This window comes from Hylaeus volcanicus, chromosome 3 (genome assembly GCF_026283585.1).
Source record: "Hylaeus volcanicus isolate JK05 chromosome 3, UHH_iyHylVolc1.0_haploid, whole genome shotgun sequence".
Taxonomy (NCBI): domain Eukaryota; kingdom Metazoa; phylum Arthropoda; class Insecta; order Hymenoptera; family Colletidae; genus Hylaeus; species Hylaeus volcanicus.
Window position 1 is genome coordinate 30612106 of NC_071978.1, and position 15171 is coordinate 30627276.

Sequence of the window (15171 nt, forward strand, 5' to 3'; positions counted from 1 at the left end):
GAAACGAGACAAACATATCAGCAAACTTCAAATTTATTCGAAACCTAGGGTTTTGCCCATCACTGCTTTACAGAACTGAACATATATCTAGAGACTTGAATCAATTCATATAAATTCCCTATACTCTATACTTTGTCCAGTTAGAAAAACCGTTTTGCATGAAATAAGCACAAATCGTTTCATTTATTTATTTATAATGTAAGTTATACACAAGTATAGAAAATATGAAAAATTATGCTTGTGCCATTGTGACTCATGGTCATCATACTGATATTGCTCTAAAGATTTATAGGTAATAAAATAATAAATACTGTTTACTTCTAATTATAAAAGTATTAATGCTTCATAGTAATAACTTATTTAATATGTAAATTACTTTGTATAATTTAAAAAAAACTTATGCATTCATAATGATAAAATATTTATGTGTTTACATCTTTTTTTAGCAATCGTATATTATTGATTATAACGCATTTTAAAAAGTTTGGTTCATTGATAACAGTAACTCGAGGATCTGTGCTACCTCAGTTTAATAACAGTATATTTTCTACAAAGTAAGTAATTTCATAATCATTATGAAACTATATCTTACATTAACATTATGTTCTAATGTAATAAGTAAATAATAAATATTTATTTTAGGGTATTATTCGGAAAGGATGATATTGATGTTGTGGCAGCTGTTCGATATATAGCAGAACAAATTGATGCAGATAAATCATTATTGGTTTCAATATGTTTAAAAGATTATGAACCAGATACTTTGAAAGCTATTGTTGCAGCTATAAATAAAATTAAACCATGGTGATGTTATAAAACAAGAGTACAATCATGAGTTTAATATTTGGTCAATTAGTTATTGGCCCACCTGGAAGTGGGAAAACAACGTATTGTCATGCTATGTCCAAGTTTTTAGAAAAGCTTGGCAGGAAAGTTGCTATCATTAATATTGGTACAAACTAACAGTGTTCAACTAATTGATAGTTATGGAACTTGAAATTTTTTAGATCCTACAGTTATTTCGCTATTTTTATGTTTCTAGATCCTGCAAATGAAAACATGGAGTACACACCAACAGTAGATATATCTGAGTTAATAAAACACGAAGAAGTAATGTTACATTATGGTCTTGGACCAAATGGAGCTTTAGTTTACTGCATGGAGTTCTTAGAAGCTAATGTAAAATGGTTAATTACAAAAGTTTTAAATTTGAAGGATTACTATCTCATTTTTGACTGTCCAGGACAGGTATATAAATAAATAATATGTGTATATATACATACTATAAACTTTATCCATAATTGAGATGCAATTCAATATGTATTAACAGGTTGAATTATATACACATCATACATCCATTAGTTCAATCACTGAAAAATTAGAACAAAATTTAGTAAGACTATGCAGTGTACATCTTGTAGATTCTCACCATTGCAGTGATGCTGGTAATTCAATTTGCGTTTATAAATAAATTTATGTAAAATTTGGGATTGTTTCATGCTAATGTCTTGTGTTATAGGTAAATATTTATCCTCCTTAATTCTTTGCACAACAACCATGTTAAAGCTAGGTTTACCACATGTTAATATTATGACAAAGTTTGATGAAATGAAAAAATTCAGCGACCATCTAGATTTTAACATAGATTTTTATACAGAAGTACTTGATTTAAAATATTTACTGGATAAACTCGATGAAGATCCTTTTACATCGAAGTAAGTTTTCTCATTAAATAGATTATGTAAAGTTGCTGTATATAAGAACTCTAAGTTATACAAAAAATCTTCAAAGTGTAGAAGTTTGAAATTTTATTAAAAATGTTTTTGTTTTAGGTATAAGAAACTAAATGCAGCTTTCGTATCTCTGGTAGAAGATTATAGTCTTGTCAGTTTTATACCATTAGATATTTCCAATCAAGCATTGTTACTACAAGTTAAAAATGCAGTGGACAAGGCTAATGGTTACATTTTTGGTGGAAATGAACCTCAAAATGTCCAAGCACTACTTGCATGTGCTGTAGGAGCAGTAAGTGAAACTGAAAAAATGTCCTCGATAGATTCGTATTTCAAATAAAAAAACTATATAAAAACATAATTCAGTAAATGTTATGTCTTTTGATATTAAAATGCATAAGTGTAATCATCAATATGTCTGGTATATTTTTAAAAGGAATACAATAAGTTAACAAGCATATTTTTAATAATTTATTAAATCCTTAACTAATCTATTTGATTGACAAATATTTGTGCTAAATCATCGTAGTCATATGTCCTCTTTAAAAATGTATCCTCCAATTTTAATCCAGAGATGGTCTACAACATTGTAATTATTAATACTATATTATTATTTTAGTAATTTTTATGTATTAATACTTACAATAATACCACTGTGTAATGCAATCAAACATAAAGGAATATCTATTGATGCTCCAGATTTTAATGTTCCTATTTTAGTATTAGATATTCCACACCATGCAATAGAGCTACTTGAATCTAAACTTAACATCAAATCCATACTCCTTTCTCTACAAAAACAGCTTCATCATTCGTAAAATTTATGACAAATTTTAAAAATGAATTATATTTCAACAAAATTATATTTTTTATTTTATTTCTATTCTTTCATACATGTTAAGTACTTACGATGTATTTATTATATGACAATTAAAATGAACTGGTTGTTCAAGATAAACCTTCAGAGGAATATCTTTCATAGTAACTCTTAGATCACCATATTCAGGTGCCTAAAAAATTAAAATGTAAATGAGTTGTTAAAGAATTTATTAATTACAAAACAATTAATAAATGACAACAAACCATCCTTTGTAACTGACTTGTTTGTAGTCTTCCTCTTTCTCCTAAATTACTTCTCCAAACAATATCTAATTTTCCAATATTTGTTGCATTATGCATCATTTTTAAATCTTTTAATAATGTTAATTGTGGTTTTAAACAATATAAATATTGTCTGCTACAATCAGTATCTAATACATTTACCGATCCATAAATGGATTCTCCCTTTTTATTTGTGTTTAGCGTTGATACTGAAGAAATTCATTACGGAAATTTACAATTACATTAGTTAAAATAATAATATATAGCAAACTCACCACTAAATAAATGAGATGATTCAAGGGAAACTTTTTCTAAACATATTGGACCTGCTGTAAGGTTCTGTATTTGTGCTTCAAGGTACACTTCATCCGACTTGAAGAAAATGCTTTCATTAAACTTTATCGAATTATCTTTATTTCAAATAATTAAATAAATATATCTTGCAAATTGGTAAAATTTATTATTTTAAAAATGTTACCTCTGCATTATAGAATTTTGTTTTTACATCTAATGGTTTTACTACTTGAAGTCTATAATATTTTCTAAACGATTCTGAAGTGGCACCTATATTTGAAGATGTATAAGTTACTTCACATACTAGTCTGGAATGTATTTGCATTAATCATTTATTTACATCATAATTAAACAGTGGAATTTTTTTTAATCGTATATCCTTACATGTGAGTGCCTATTTCTTTTACTTCATGATGTATTACTTCATCAACTGTACTGTCAGGTGCCAAATCTTTCATCCCTCCACTATTACCAGAAAGAGAAATAATTTGAGTACTTGTTTGTAAATCTGCCTATAGTATGAAATATTATTAAGAGCAATTCATAAATATTATACATATATATTTATTATATAATATTACTATAATTTTATAATTACTAATTATTAAATTAGTTAAGATTTCAAGATTTATTTTATATTTGGAACATGGGAACATACTACTTACTTTAACAGTAACATTTTTCACCAACTGATTACTGCCATTATGTACGCAAAGATAGCTTGAAAATATTTCACCTAAATAAATATTCCTAAAAACAAATGCAGTTTTAATAATAAATTATTTTATATAAAACTTTGTTAAGCCATTACTGAATAAAAAAGTAACAATAGTATAATTTTTCTGAGTTACACCAATATTGGTCATTGTATGTTTCAAAACATCAATGAATCTAATATTTAATTTTAATAACAGCAATTCTTAGACAAGCATATACATACCCAAAACTTTGAGGTAACACCATAAACTGCCCTACTGCGAGAGTTTCCATTCCTTGCAAAGCAGTGCAATCGTTTTTAAGTTCATTATTTAACGTATTACCAGGAAGATCTGTTGAATCGCAAGTAACAACTACTGGATTTGCAAGAGTGGGTCGTGTTAATCTCATCACTGAAAATATTGCATTGAATGCATAGTTAGCAGTATTGTCTATGTTTTAAATATTTCAATTAAAACAAATTGAACACACATTTTTCTAAATACATTTAATATTACAAAGAAATTGTTTTTGTCACCTTTCAATGCGAGCAGATGTTCACCTTTCGGTTTAGCTTCCATTTGAACTACAGATAGTAAGTGACAAAGTAAGAAAATAAAGTTTTGCTGGAGTAAAGTAACAGTAGCTGTCAATTAAGAAACATAACCTATAATATATTTATACATGTATATACTATTCGATTCGATTCGACTTATCAAATCGATAGTTTCACGAAAAATATCAACTATCAGATCAGTTTTTAAACAATTTTTAAAATATCTTTCTTTATATTCATAAAATGGTCTTTAGAGAATTTAGTAACTGTAAACATACATTTTTAAAAAAATTACAAAGCTAGGAGACAAAGTAATATAATGTTTTCAGTTTTTAAAAAGTTGACCAAAAAGTAAATAAAATTTTCGAGACAAAAGTTCAAACTGATTTCAACATTATAATAATAATAAAAATGTTATATCAGTAGCAATGTTAGAACGCATGATTGAATTAAAATTTCAAAAGAGGGCGTATCAAAGAATGTGAATGCCGCATTATAGCGTGTTGATTTGCGTGTGATGAGTGTGTATAGTGTATACTAATGCACTTACGAGTCAAAGCGTTGTCACGTATTTTTGTAGAATTACGGATATTTGAACTAAAACTTTGGTTAAGTTTTAGTGATTTCTTTAAAATATTTTTAGTTAAGTTAATATTTAATTCAGTGAAAACAATTTGCTATAAAAATGAATAATAAAGTAATACGTATTCCACTGGGACAATAGCGGTAAATTGTATTAGAAAGTACAATCATAAAATTTCTATAAGCTTAAAATATTGTACTTATTCAATCACATATTTAATCAGGAAATAAAATATGTTCTTATGGAATGGCGGAATTGCATATAATTGGTAAAATTTCGTCTGCAAAAGATTTTAAACAACAACGACTTCTATGCAAGTGGAGTTTTCATGCTGGTAATGAAATTATATATTATTGGATGTATAATCAATTATTTATTCGTTACTTTATAAATAGTGATGTTTTTGTTTCTGTTACAGGTAATGGTTGGAAAGTTTTAAATGGTTATGAAGAAGGACAAACACAAGAAAGTTGTGATTTATATACTAATGAACCAATTTGGGATCATCCAATAGATTTGCATTATACAACACAAACTCTTCAAAATTCACCAAAACTTCTATTGCAAATATTTTGCAGAGACGTTCACGAAAGAATATTATTTACATCTTATGGTGTTTGTAACATTCCTTTATCCCCTGGATTTCATTCTATAGAATGTCACACATGGAAACCAATTGGTAAGTTAAATATTTTCTCAAAAACTATTAAATGCTGTTTGTGTATTTTATGAACATTATATTTTTATATGACTATTTATTTAGGTAACTGGAAAGATAGACTTAGAGATCAATTTTTGGGAATAACTCTACAGTTAAAATCACCAAGTGTTTTAGTTAACTCTTTGGATAGGTTTGAGTTACTTACACAAAGTATGGGTACAGTTAAGATCGAGTTGCATATACTTGCTCGGAACTTTGAAAAATATGGATGCCATTTGTAAATATTTATTATGATAACATATTTTATTGCCAAACAATACTGAGTAGAAATACTTATGATTAGATGTACTTACATGTGTAAAATTTCTTCAAAACTGGCAACATGTTTACAAGGATATTTGTAATAATGTTTTTTTATTTGATGTGCTATGAATTAATATTTTCAAAGAAAATTGAAGACATATTTACATGTATGAATGAAACAGAATGTGATGAATTAATAGAAAAAAATGCATCAGAAGAATCATTGAGCACTACAGTTGAAAGTATTCATAACTCAACTAGTGTTAGCACTAGTGACTCTACATATTCAACACAAATTACAAAGGTTCAAACAATACCAACTATGCAAACACCTCTTAAAATTGAGTATAATAGTGGAACAAGAAATCACACTGTACATAAAATACAGTCTGATGTTTGTGAATGTGATTTAACAGTAAGTTTGTGTTGTATGATAATTTATTTTCACTTTAACACCTTGTTACAAAATTTTTGGCTTAAGGGTTAAAAATGATTGTATATTATTATTAATTTCATTTTGGTTTATTTACATTACAGACATCTTCTTGCGACATTAATTGCTGTTGTGACAAAGATTGCAATGACTTCCATTTAACAGTTTTTTCACACTGTGAAAATCATCAGGCAGAATTATATGATAAACGTTACTGCTACAATAGAAATTTTATAGAACGAAATAACACTCCATTCATACTTGAAAAATTAGCAAACAATCTGTTTTGTATTTTATATGACAATCTTCCACCTACATACAACGATAACAGTGATTTGGTAAGAGTTTAATATATTTTATAAATTAAATTTTTTTAGGTTATATTGACATTATAAATGTTTTATTTCGTATAGGATATAAAAACTGAGAAGGATTTACGCGAAGCAATGGCCTCAGATAGATTAAAATGGAACTGGGAAGGCCAATTACATGTACCTGAATATACTACTTCAAGTCTTTATCAAGATGGTGACATTATATGGAGAATACTTAACAATTACATTCAACCTTTTGGTATGTATTATTGTATATATAACATTATCATTATCAATGTTAAAATTCCTTTGAAGAAATATTTTATTATGATGCAATTTAGAACTGCCACAGTCTGGGTTCACTGAGTTGTGTACATTCAAGAAAACTTTAAAATATCTTCGTAAATGGAAAGAGCAATGCTTGCAAACTGAACTAATTAATACAAATGAATTTCTCTTTCCAATGGCATTTAACAATTTTACCGTTATTACTTCTCCTCATTTATTAAATGAGACCTACATTGAGATGTTAGATCAGGTACTAATAAAATAGTGATATTTAAAAAATTTAATATTATCAATTAATGCATGCTTGTTATGTTCTAAAAAATCATAAATTAAAATTGTCTATTTACAGGTTTGTCCCAAGAATATATGTTTACCATTAACTAATTACTATTGTAAGCATTCTTGGCAAATATGTAATACTACAACTGCATCAGGATCTTGCTTCAATGGAACATGTTACAATATTGTAACTGGAGTGAAATATTTGATTGTTCACAATGGTTCAATAGGAATTAATAGTGTTAATGTATATTTTAATATAGGTAACGTTTCTCGAAGTTTTTATCAACAATTTGAAGTAGTTTATGAATGGGTTGAACTGGATAAGGAAAAGAGTTTTTCTCTTAGTGGTAATCCTGGCTATATATTCGGGAAACCAATAGTCATTGGTACTTTAAAAATAAATAAGACTAATAACGTGAAAACTATTACTTTTAATAAAACTGATAGTTTTTTGACATTGCCTATAGCCAGAAAAGGTGGTGAATGCAACGAAATAAACAGGTATACCATTACCTTTGGAGAAGACATTAAATTACGATGCTCCGTATCCTTACCTATTGATGACTTTAATACTTCATCTTGTATAGAATTACAAAATCGTACTATGCATTTCTTGATGAAAGATTCTTTGTTTAATGTCACTGAAACTGATCAATACAGTATTTATGTTTCAAAGTCAGGTAACTTTACCAGAAATGATACAGCTGATTGGGTACAAATTTTACTTGATAGAGTACCTCAGAATATTGTGACAGGGAACTTAATCAATGACCATTTACAGTGTTTAGGGTTGACAACTTCAGTACAGTTCAATATTTTGTATTCTGCCTTAACTAAACCTGAGACTTTGACTAATTATAATATATTAGGAGTAGGTATTAATTTTTCTAACGAATCTAACATATCATGGTCAAAATGTTTGACTGAAAACTGTACAAACATACTTAAGGTAGATATTGTTACTTTCGTTACATTCCATGACGTGTCGAAGCCATCCAAATATTACTTTGTAGGAGGTCCTAATTTGGATCTCACCTTGCCTTATGATTTTTTTTATCCTTTTCTAAGTAGTTCAAAATGTATTACATCAAGTATATTTTTAATAAGTACTGTAACATTCACTGTAACTATACACAGTTCCTTTTATTGATCTCGTGTAATTATTACACCAGCACAAATTTTTGAAAAAATAGTAAAAATATGTGTAAGACATGTACTGACATCATACCAAAAATAATTCCATATTTGTATATGACAGAGTGAAAAGTTTAAAAAAGTATTACTGCTATTTTATAACAATATTTCAGTAATATACGTATTTAAAATAAATAAATTTAAACTAAAGTGTCTTGGGATATTTTATAATATTTTATTTTCCTTTTATATGAAGATTGTAATTTTACAGTATTTTAGTATTTTTACAATATTCAGAAAACAAATATAAAATTAATTTCATAAATTAAATTTGTGAAATTCTCTATTAAAAGAAAAATATTCGAAAAGAATTGTCACAGTTGGCTGAAAATGATTTATAAAGTTTTAACCAATGAGAAAATTTGCCAATCACGTGGGCTTTGTTTCTACTTTAAAATTTCGCTAGTGTAAACTTGATACACTTTGGGATATGGATTTGTGCCATGTAAGGAGAAAGTCACTAACTCTGACTACTTCATAGCACACTGGCATACATTTCAGTCTCGTTTGCAACCGCATTTATTTGTATGCAACTATTCGCATATTATCCAGTAACTGAATATTCGTTATTACTTCCAGTACTCATTATTACTGTCCAGCATAGTGGCACGTAACAGAATTAATTCTGAAAAATCCTCATTTTAACACTCTGAAAGGCGCTACAAAAATAGGTTATATCATGTGTGATATTCCTAGATATTCTTAGGTCCATGGTTCCTACTAATATATTTACGGATGATTTACATGACGTCTAAGTGGATATTAAACTTTACAGGCCTCAAAGGTATCGACAGATCGCTGTTACTTCATAACAGATCGTGAGACCTGTCATGCATAGGTTACAATACGTCAAATTAATTTTGTAAACATAAGAAGATATATTTGATAAATAATAATTGAATCCCTGTTTCAAATGTTATATCGACGATTTGAACAGAGTATTTTTATTTTACAGCCAGATATGCGATCTGTCGTGTATAACAGCATACGCTAAACGTATAGAAATTAATTTTGCACATGCGTCAAGCGCCTGCTGCACCAGTACAAAGGGAAGGGGTAGTCAGAGCTCAAAGCTAGTAACTCTCCCCTTACTCGGCACGAGTTCGTGTTACCGGGTGTATGGTGTACTACTCCTGCAGCTGTCGTGATGCACCATGGGACGTTGGGTTGTGCTTCGCTCCAATACAAGATGGCTGACACTTGTTAGTAGTGTATTTTCGTTTGATCGAATGTGCATTTTTATAAAAAAAATTAGTGCCTTCGTATCCGCGTATGGTACACGCACGTTTCCATAAGTAACACAGAAGGGGTCTTCCTTTTTTATCGAATCGTTACCTTATCATGTATTATCAAGAGACATCAAAATGTGCCGTGAAAGTGCTAGAGGCAGAATAATTACCCGTCACCAGCCATGTTCATATGTGTTCTTTTGTTATGACAATTGTGATATAATTCTCGTGGAATATAGTGCCAAGGTGAAGTGATATCTCGCTTTGTTGCGCTTCTACTCCGTCTCTGGTGTTTCACACAAGATTCGTTTCACTACGAAATAAATTAAATGAAAGGTATGTATTTACTCAGTCTTCTTCGGTACGCCTATCCGCGAGTCACTCTTGAAACCTTAGATCCGTGTATTTTCTCTTTTTTTCGATTGTCCTTTTTTTTCTTTTTTTTTTTTGTTCGTGTTCACGATACATGAGAACCGACTGACCTATTAACCTGTTATATCGATTAACATGATGTCATATACGGTTTCTTAGTTTCTCTCTGACATATTCTTCGAATTTTGCTTGCTGTCATATACTGTTTTATATTTTCTTAAAATTCCACAGTTTCTAATCGCACGTTCTGTAATAGCCGTTTGTAAGACACGACGAGCCCCGATTTCTATAATCGAATTCAAATAATCCTTGCCGTTTAAACAATTCGATTGTTTACGATATTTAACGCGAAACGTCGTGTGTTTCTGGGACAAGATCGTGCAAACTAACATGGCAGTAACATTGGTAATGAAATTTAATCATAACTCGCTATTACATGGAAGATACTCCATCTTAATCTAATTTGTTTTAAAATCATTCGATAATCTTTCAAAATTTGGGTAAGAAAATAGTTTATACGTTGTTAAAAATTGGAATTTTTCTTTGTTAATAGCATGCTGAGTGTGATACTGTGAACTCGATACAAGTAAATTATGCCAATAAATTTGCTCACCAATAATCGTTTTTGTTTACGTACAATTTTCGTTTTTCATAAGATAAGAAGCAAACGTATTTATAGCATCTGTTTATTGCGAAAGAATGGGACGATATGTCGATAATCTTGATATCTTTCGAATCCATAAAAAATTGGAAAATTGGTCGGAATATCATTAATGTGTACATTCGTTTAAAATTCGCCGTGAAAGTATTCAGCTCACGTTTGACACGAACCATGTAAATTACGAATGTGGTATTGAAGTTATGACTAAAATACTAACCAAACTTACACGAACCTGCCAGTACCTTTCTACATATCTTAACATTGAAATTCTTCTTTTTCTACCGAGTTATAATCGCCGCGAGGTCTCTTAGAGGGTATTCGAAAACAATTAAAATTATTGACGATTTCTATTGATTACATTTGGCAATTTTTATTTTTCGTATATTACGATACTATTTTTCTACGTTAAAATATTTTTTCGTAGCAAAATTGCAATAGAGTTTTTAAAATTGTCGGTAATTATAATTAAACTAAAGATAAATTATGTTGCGTGTATATTTAATCGTCCTTCGTGAAACTAGGCATCCGTGTGTTTTACATAGAGTGCGTTAACTCCTTTCAGCGTACTGATGTTACAGTGTACTATTTATACAGAATTAATTATCGTATAATTTTAAGTAACGTTTCACCATTTTACGTTTACACATAAAGAAATCTTCTCGTCGAGTATACTTCAAATATTTAATACTACGCATTTTTTACCACACTAGTGAGCAATAATAATCAACAATTGCAATCACAAATTTGTTAATGGAAAATGTGCATAATTTTTATATGGTAACAAATCAATTTTCTCTTTAGGAATTTACAAAGTAATTAGTAATAGAATTAGTGTACTAGTGGAAGAAGAGTTAATAATTGTTTACTTATTTATGTAATAGTTGCTAGGCATGCTAACATGTAACCCGTTAATATTTGTGAAAATAGTAAATGATGTAATCCAATCGCTTAGAAGTGATTATTGTTTATCTTTTGATATATAATAATCATCTTTTGTGTTTTGGTATGTTTAAATAATCATTTTGGTCCGTTATGCAATCAATAAATTCTAAGTGTTCAACTTCGTATTATCATGGTATGTTGTTTACATTGTATTTTTCGGTTTCACACAACTCTCACAATCCATTTGCGTCCTTTTTTTTTTTTTTTTTACAACCTTTTAGGCGTCCATTGAGCCTGACAATGCTGAATTTGCATAATTTACCGAATTCCAAATATTCTTAGGAATAATGCCTTTGTCTTAGGCAGAACTGAATGAAAATTACGTGTCCCGTTAGAGTAGCGAGCATGAGGTGTGCAGAGATCTTTTTACTGAGTGTATTTAGGATATTATGGAATGTGAGCAGTTTGTTCAAAGAGTTTCACCTTACTTAGTACCAACCTTAATTAGTAAATGATTTTCTAATTAAATAAAAAATCCAACTTTAATTAATAGATTATTCAAACTTGTATTAATTAAATAAATAAGATATTGATACATTCCGCTTTAACCAAACGGCTTTAAAGTAACGTGTAACATCATACATAGGTTTTTGAAATATTAGCTGTTGCGACAGTAAATAATAATTAAGTACCAATGTAAGTCCTATGCAATTACGGGGCTTATGAAAGTAAACAGCAAACGACAGAGACAATTCCGCTGATGAGGGGACGTTATTATTTATTAGCTTCGTACGCGGTAATTGATCAAACATCCTGAATTAATTAAGAAGTAATTATACTTCCAAGGTATAATAATTATTTTAATTAGTATCCCTTTTTTATTAAACTGTACTCGGAAAATCGAGTCCAAGCGATATCCAAAGCAATATTTTTACCAAACGTACGACTTAAAAATAACTTAAAAATATTCAATAGCTGAACAATGAAAATATCTGTTTGTACGATTTTTTCATTATTCGGAGTAATGGATTCAATGTAATAGTTTATCATTTTTGTATTTAGTTTCGATGTTTGTCGCACTGTTCCTTCAACTTAGAGTAATTTATGGCTGATTAGTATCTTGATATGTACTTACAAACACCGTATATTGGGAAACTGAGAAGTGGCTTTCGCCTCTTGTTATCGCACGCAAACTTAATATTCTGCAAACTCCTAGTGAGGGGTGAACATTGACAACTCCCTCTAGTAGACTTAGATACTAATTTACTTTCAAAGTTGCAGTATTTGAAACTGATCTAACTCGAGGCATCGCTTTTAATTTAGGTTACAATTATTCTTCGTTCCAACAAATTTTCTAATACTGACAGATCACCCTTCGATATTGTTTCTACCTGTCTAAACAATAATTTGAAGCATCGTTTAGTATCGCAGCATTCGATATTTTTAAAGAAATTAATTTTCCAGAAAAATTGTAACAATATGTAGACCATACTTTCCAAGTAAGCCCAAAGTTAAAGTGTTAATATTTTACATTATCCAAGGCCATTATGACACTATATATTAATTTCTATCGAACATACTTCCTTGATATAGTACTTGCTCAGGAACTTGTCAAAACGTGACTCTTCCAAAGAAACAGCCACTAGGTTTCTCATGGTTGAGGAGGCAATGATGCAACCAATGGTCTTCAAAAGCCCTACAAAATCAATGTCTGTCGTCGGCTATATGTACATATGTATATTCTTCCTCTTATCTGTTTCTCCGCAAAATCCTGCACCCCTATTTCCACGAAATGAGACCTGGAGTCTGTATCGATTAAATGAAACATTTTTCGTTATATGTATAATTGGAAAAACAATTTCATTCTTCTTCGTTAATTGTTCATACTTGTTTAGAAGATGCACCTTTCCAACGTTAGGCTAGAATTATTTACGTGTAATCATTTTGTAATTTAAATTCGAATTTCTTATAACCGCATACAAATTCGCGGTTTAATTATAACGGTAACTATGACGAAGAATGTCGAAAGTAGAGTTCGAGTCGAATACTCGAATATTTCGAAAATAATCGAGCAACTCGAATAATTGGCTACAGTAATTATAATTGCACTCGATTTAAATATCTCTGATACCCGGTTCTTTCTGCGTTACCCTAATAATCGAGCTACTGGAATTATTGCTCTAATGGTCGAGTACTCGGCTGGGTTCAATGAAACGAGTTTCACTCGGCTCGAATTTCGAGCAACTCTAATGTTTCGAATACTCCGAGGGCTCCGATTGAAAGTGGATTGCAGCCTTGAATTATTATCCCGGTCTTTCTCTCTAACAGAAAACTAACAATTTCTTTTAGCTCGTATTTGTAGCTTGGTGTGCAGGTTGTATAACACTAAGCACAAAAAATTAATAAATATTAACACGTTGATTTCATCCTTGTGTATGAATGATCAAACGTGGTATTTGAAGGCCTTAAATAATCAGTTGTTATCGAACACTATCGATTTCTTGTTTTATAATCATCTTCACGGTAGAATAAAGTGTGTACTTTTTATCTTCGTCATTATATTTGTGTTCTGGATATAAAAGTTTTTCTTTGTTTTATAAATCGCTTCAATATTGTATTTTGATAATGGTTTTAAGATTAAATCATTCTGGTTACGATGTAACGATCCAAGTGTATATATCAGTTATTTTATCGTATTTGCGAGAAAATATTGTGTATTCATAAAATGGCGAAAATACTATGTATAGGTACGAGTATAAAGGATTTAAACAAAATCGTAACGATCCAAAATTCAGAGAAGGAATTCACAGAACAAAAGATCGAGATAAACCGTTGAACTATTTCGGCCACAGTTTCGAAAACTCTATGCATAGACACATTGCGGGTCGTCGATAGCTGTATTGTTGATGTTGATTTTATTTCGTTTACAGGTCATAAAATCGTGCTGCAGCCGGGGCAGAGGTGAGGGGAGGCCAGGCGGAGATCGAAGAAGGGATGAATGGAACGGCGGCGTTGCGACGCAGCGTCGGTGGCGGCGGGGGCGCCGCCGGGGGTGGAACCGTCGAAGCAGCACCCGTCGCCACCCTCGTCGTCTACAAGGACGAGGCTGGATACGGGATGAAAGTCTCCGGCGATAACCCCGTTTACGTTCAATCTGTGAAAGAAGGTGTGTTACTGTATAATCGCGATACCGAGAAATCGATTTTGTCGTTCAAACAAACCAATTAGAGGACTATCTACTCTCTCGTACCACCGCGTCGGCCGGTAAGGTGACCTTTCGCTTTGTAAACCTCGACACGTTACGCGAGTTAACCGCTCGACGTTATTTATATTAAACACAAACAGTATCCCTTCCATCGGACCTCGTTTTCGTCGATTATACCAGTCACGTGATCGTATCAGTAGTTCGGAACAGTGAATTGTTGTTTTGCTCGGGGCGAAGGTAGCGTTTCTTAATGTTTCCCTTCAACCAAAACATGGCCATTACTGTTCCCGGGTATCGTTGCAGACGAATTATTTTATTAGATTCTTTGTTGTAACAGCGCCAGTTTTATTTTTATTTTAGTCTTCTTGGTGTTATCGTTGTAAT

The 15171-nt window shown here is 30.5% G+C and overlaps 5 protein-coding genes across 8 annotated transcripts in view; 4 read left to right on the plus strand and 1 right to left on the minus strand.

Moving 5' to 3' along the window:
- The first annotated feature begins 129 nt into the window (after positions 1 to 129).
- Positions 130 to 2191, plus strand: LOC128873082 (GPN-loop GTPase 2). The gene is made up of 7 exons (XM_054116355.1): positions 130 to 292; positions 447 to 554; positions 643 to 952; positions 1043 to 1248; positions 1331 to 1445; positions 1520 to 1715; positions 1833 to 2191. Exons 3-7 carry the CDS (start codon positions 832 to 834, stop codon positions 2071 to 2073), a joined length of 879 nt encoding a protein of 292 aa, XP_053972330.1. The 5' UTR covers positions 130 to 292; positions 447 to 554; positions 643 to 831; the 3' UTR covers positions 2074 to 2191.
- LOC128873081 (trafficking protein particle complex subunit 13) lies at positions 2137 to 4839 on the minus strand. Of its 2 annotated transcripts, none has more exons than XM_054116352.1 (10): positions 4363 to 4839; positions 4069 to 4237; positions 3794 to 3878; positions 3513 to 3640; positions 3313 to 3436; positions 3110 to 3206; positions 2817 to 3043; positions 2643 to 2743; positions 2377 to 2536; positions 2137 to 2312 (listed from the first exon to the last, which is right to left on the minus strand). In XM_054116352.1, the coding sequence occupies exons 1-10, from the start codon at positions 4403 to 4405 to the stop codon at positions 2220 to 2222; spliced, it is 1227 nt and encodes a 408-aa protein (XP_053972327.1). In that variant the 5' UTR covers positions 4406 to 4839; the 3' UTR covers positions 2137 to 2219. The 2 variants fall into 2 exon arrangements, with proteins under 2 accessions (XP_053972327.1, XP_053972328.1); XM_054116353.1 differs by having other exon boundaries at positions 2377 to 2524; positions 4363 to 4837.
- A 58-nt stretch (positions 4840 to 4897) lies between these two features.
- On the plus strand, positions 4898 to 5913 carry LOC128873166 (B9 domain-containing protein 2-like). Its single transcript, XM_054116525.1, has 4 exons — positions 4898 to 5106; positions 5187 to 5297; positions 5382 to 5642; positions 5727 to 5913. Exons 2-4 carry the CDS (start codon positions 5210 to 5212, stop codon positions 5903 to 5905), a joined length of 528 nt encoding a protein of 175 aa, XP_053972500.1. The 5' UTR covers positions 4898 to 5106; positions 5187 to 5209; the 3' UTR covers positions 5906 to 5913.
- A 93-nt stretch (positions 5914 to 6006) lies between these two features.
- On the plus strand, positions 6007 to 8585 carry LOC128873165 (tectonic-3). The gene is made up of 5 exons (XM_054116524.1): positions 6007 to 6342; positions 6465 to 6698; positions 6774 to 6933; positions 7016 to 7212; positions 7312 to 8585. Exons 1-5 carry the CDS (start codon positions 6007 to 6009, stop codon positions 8392 to 8394), a joined length of 2010 nt encoding a protein of 669 aa, XP_053972499.1. The 3' UTR covers positions 8395 to 8585.
- Positions 8586 to 9473: 888 nt separating this feature from the next.
- Positions 9474 to 15171, plus strand: part of LOC128873104 (rho guanine nucleotide exchange factor 12) — a 39530-nt gene continuing 33832 nt past the window's right edge. The window contains exons 1-2 of one of the 3 annotated variants that reach the window (XM_054116395.1): positions 9474 to 10003; positions 14513 to 14748. In XM_054116395.1, coding sequence (XP_053972370.1) covers positions 14577 to 14748 — 172 coding nt within the window. In that variant the 5' untranslated portion in view covers positions 9474 to 10003; positions 14513 to 14576. The remainder of the gene's footprint in view (positions 10004 to 14512; positions 14749 to 15171) is intronic. The other 2 variants (XM_054116396.1, XM_054116399.1) reach the window with 2 other exon arrangements.

Bases quoted from the DNA above. Each gene is read 5' to 3' on its own strand.
- LOC128873165 (XM_054116524.1), top strand. From the start codon at position 6,007: ATGTTTACAAGGATATTTGTAATAATGTTTTTTTATTTGATGTGCTAT. The intron at 6,343-6,464 runs GTAAGTTTGTGT...TTTACATTACAG, and splicing joins TTTGTGAATGTGATTTAACA to ACATCTTCTTGCGACATTAA. The intron at 6,934-7,015 runs GTATGTATTATT...GATGCAATTTAG, and splicing joins CAATTACATTCAACCTTTTG to AACTGCCACAGTCTGGGTTC.
- LOC128873166 (XM_054116525.1), top strand. From the start codon at position 5,210: ATGGCGGAATTGCATATAATTGGTAAAATTTCGTCTGCAAAAGATTTT. The intron at 5,298-5,381 runs GTAATGAAATTA...TTTCTGTTACAG, and splicing joins CAAGTGGAGTTTTCATGCTG to GTAATGGTTGGAAAGTTTTA. The intron at 5,643-5,726 runs GTAAGTTAAATA...CTATTTATTTAG, and splicing joins TCACACATGGAAACCAATTG to GTAACTGGAAAGATAGACTT.
- LOC128873081 (XM_054116352.1), bottom strand. From the start codon at position 4,405: ATGGAAGCTAAACCGAAAGGTGAACATCTGCTCGCATTGAAAG. The intron at 3,207-3,312 runs GTAACATTTTTA...ATTTTCTTCAAG, and splicing joins CAAAATTCTATAATGCAGAG to TCGGATGAAGTGTACCTTGA. The intron at 2,744-2,816 runs GTTTGTTGTCAT...TTAATTTTTTAG, and splicing joins CAAGTCAGTTACAAAGGATG to GCACCTGAATATGGTGATCT.
- LOC128873082 (XM_054116355.1), top strand. From the start codon at position 832: ATGAGTTTAATATTTGGTCAATTAGTTATTGGCCCACCTGGAAGTGGG. The intron at 953-1,042 runs GTACAAACTAAC...TTATGTTTCTAG, and splicing joins AGTTGCTATCATTAATATTG to ATCCTGCAAATGAAAACATG. The intron at 1,249-1,330 runs GTATATAAATAA...ATGTATTAACAG, and splicing joins TTTTTGACTGTCCAGGACAG to GTTGAATTATATACACATCA.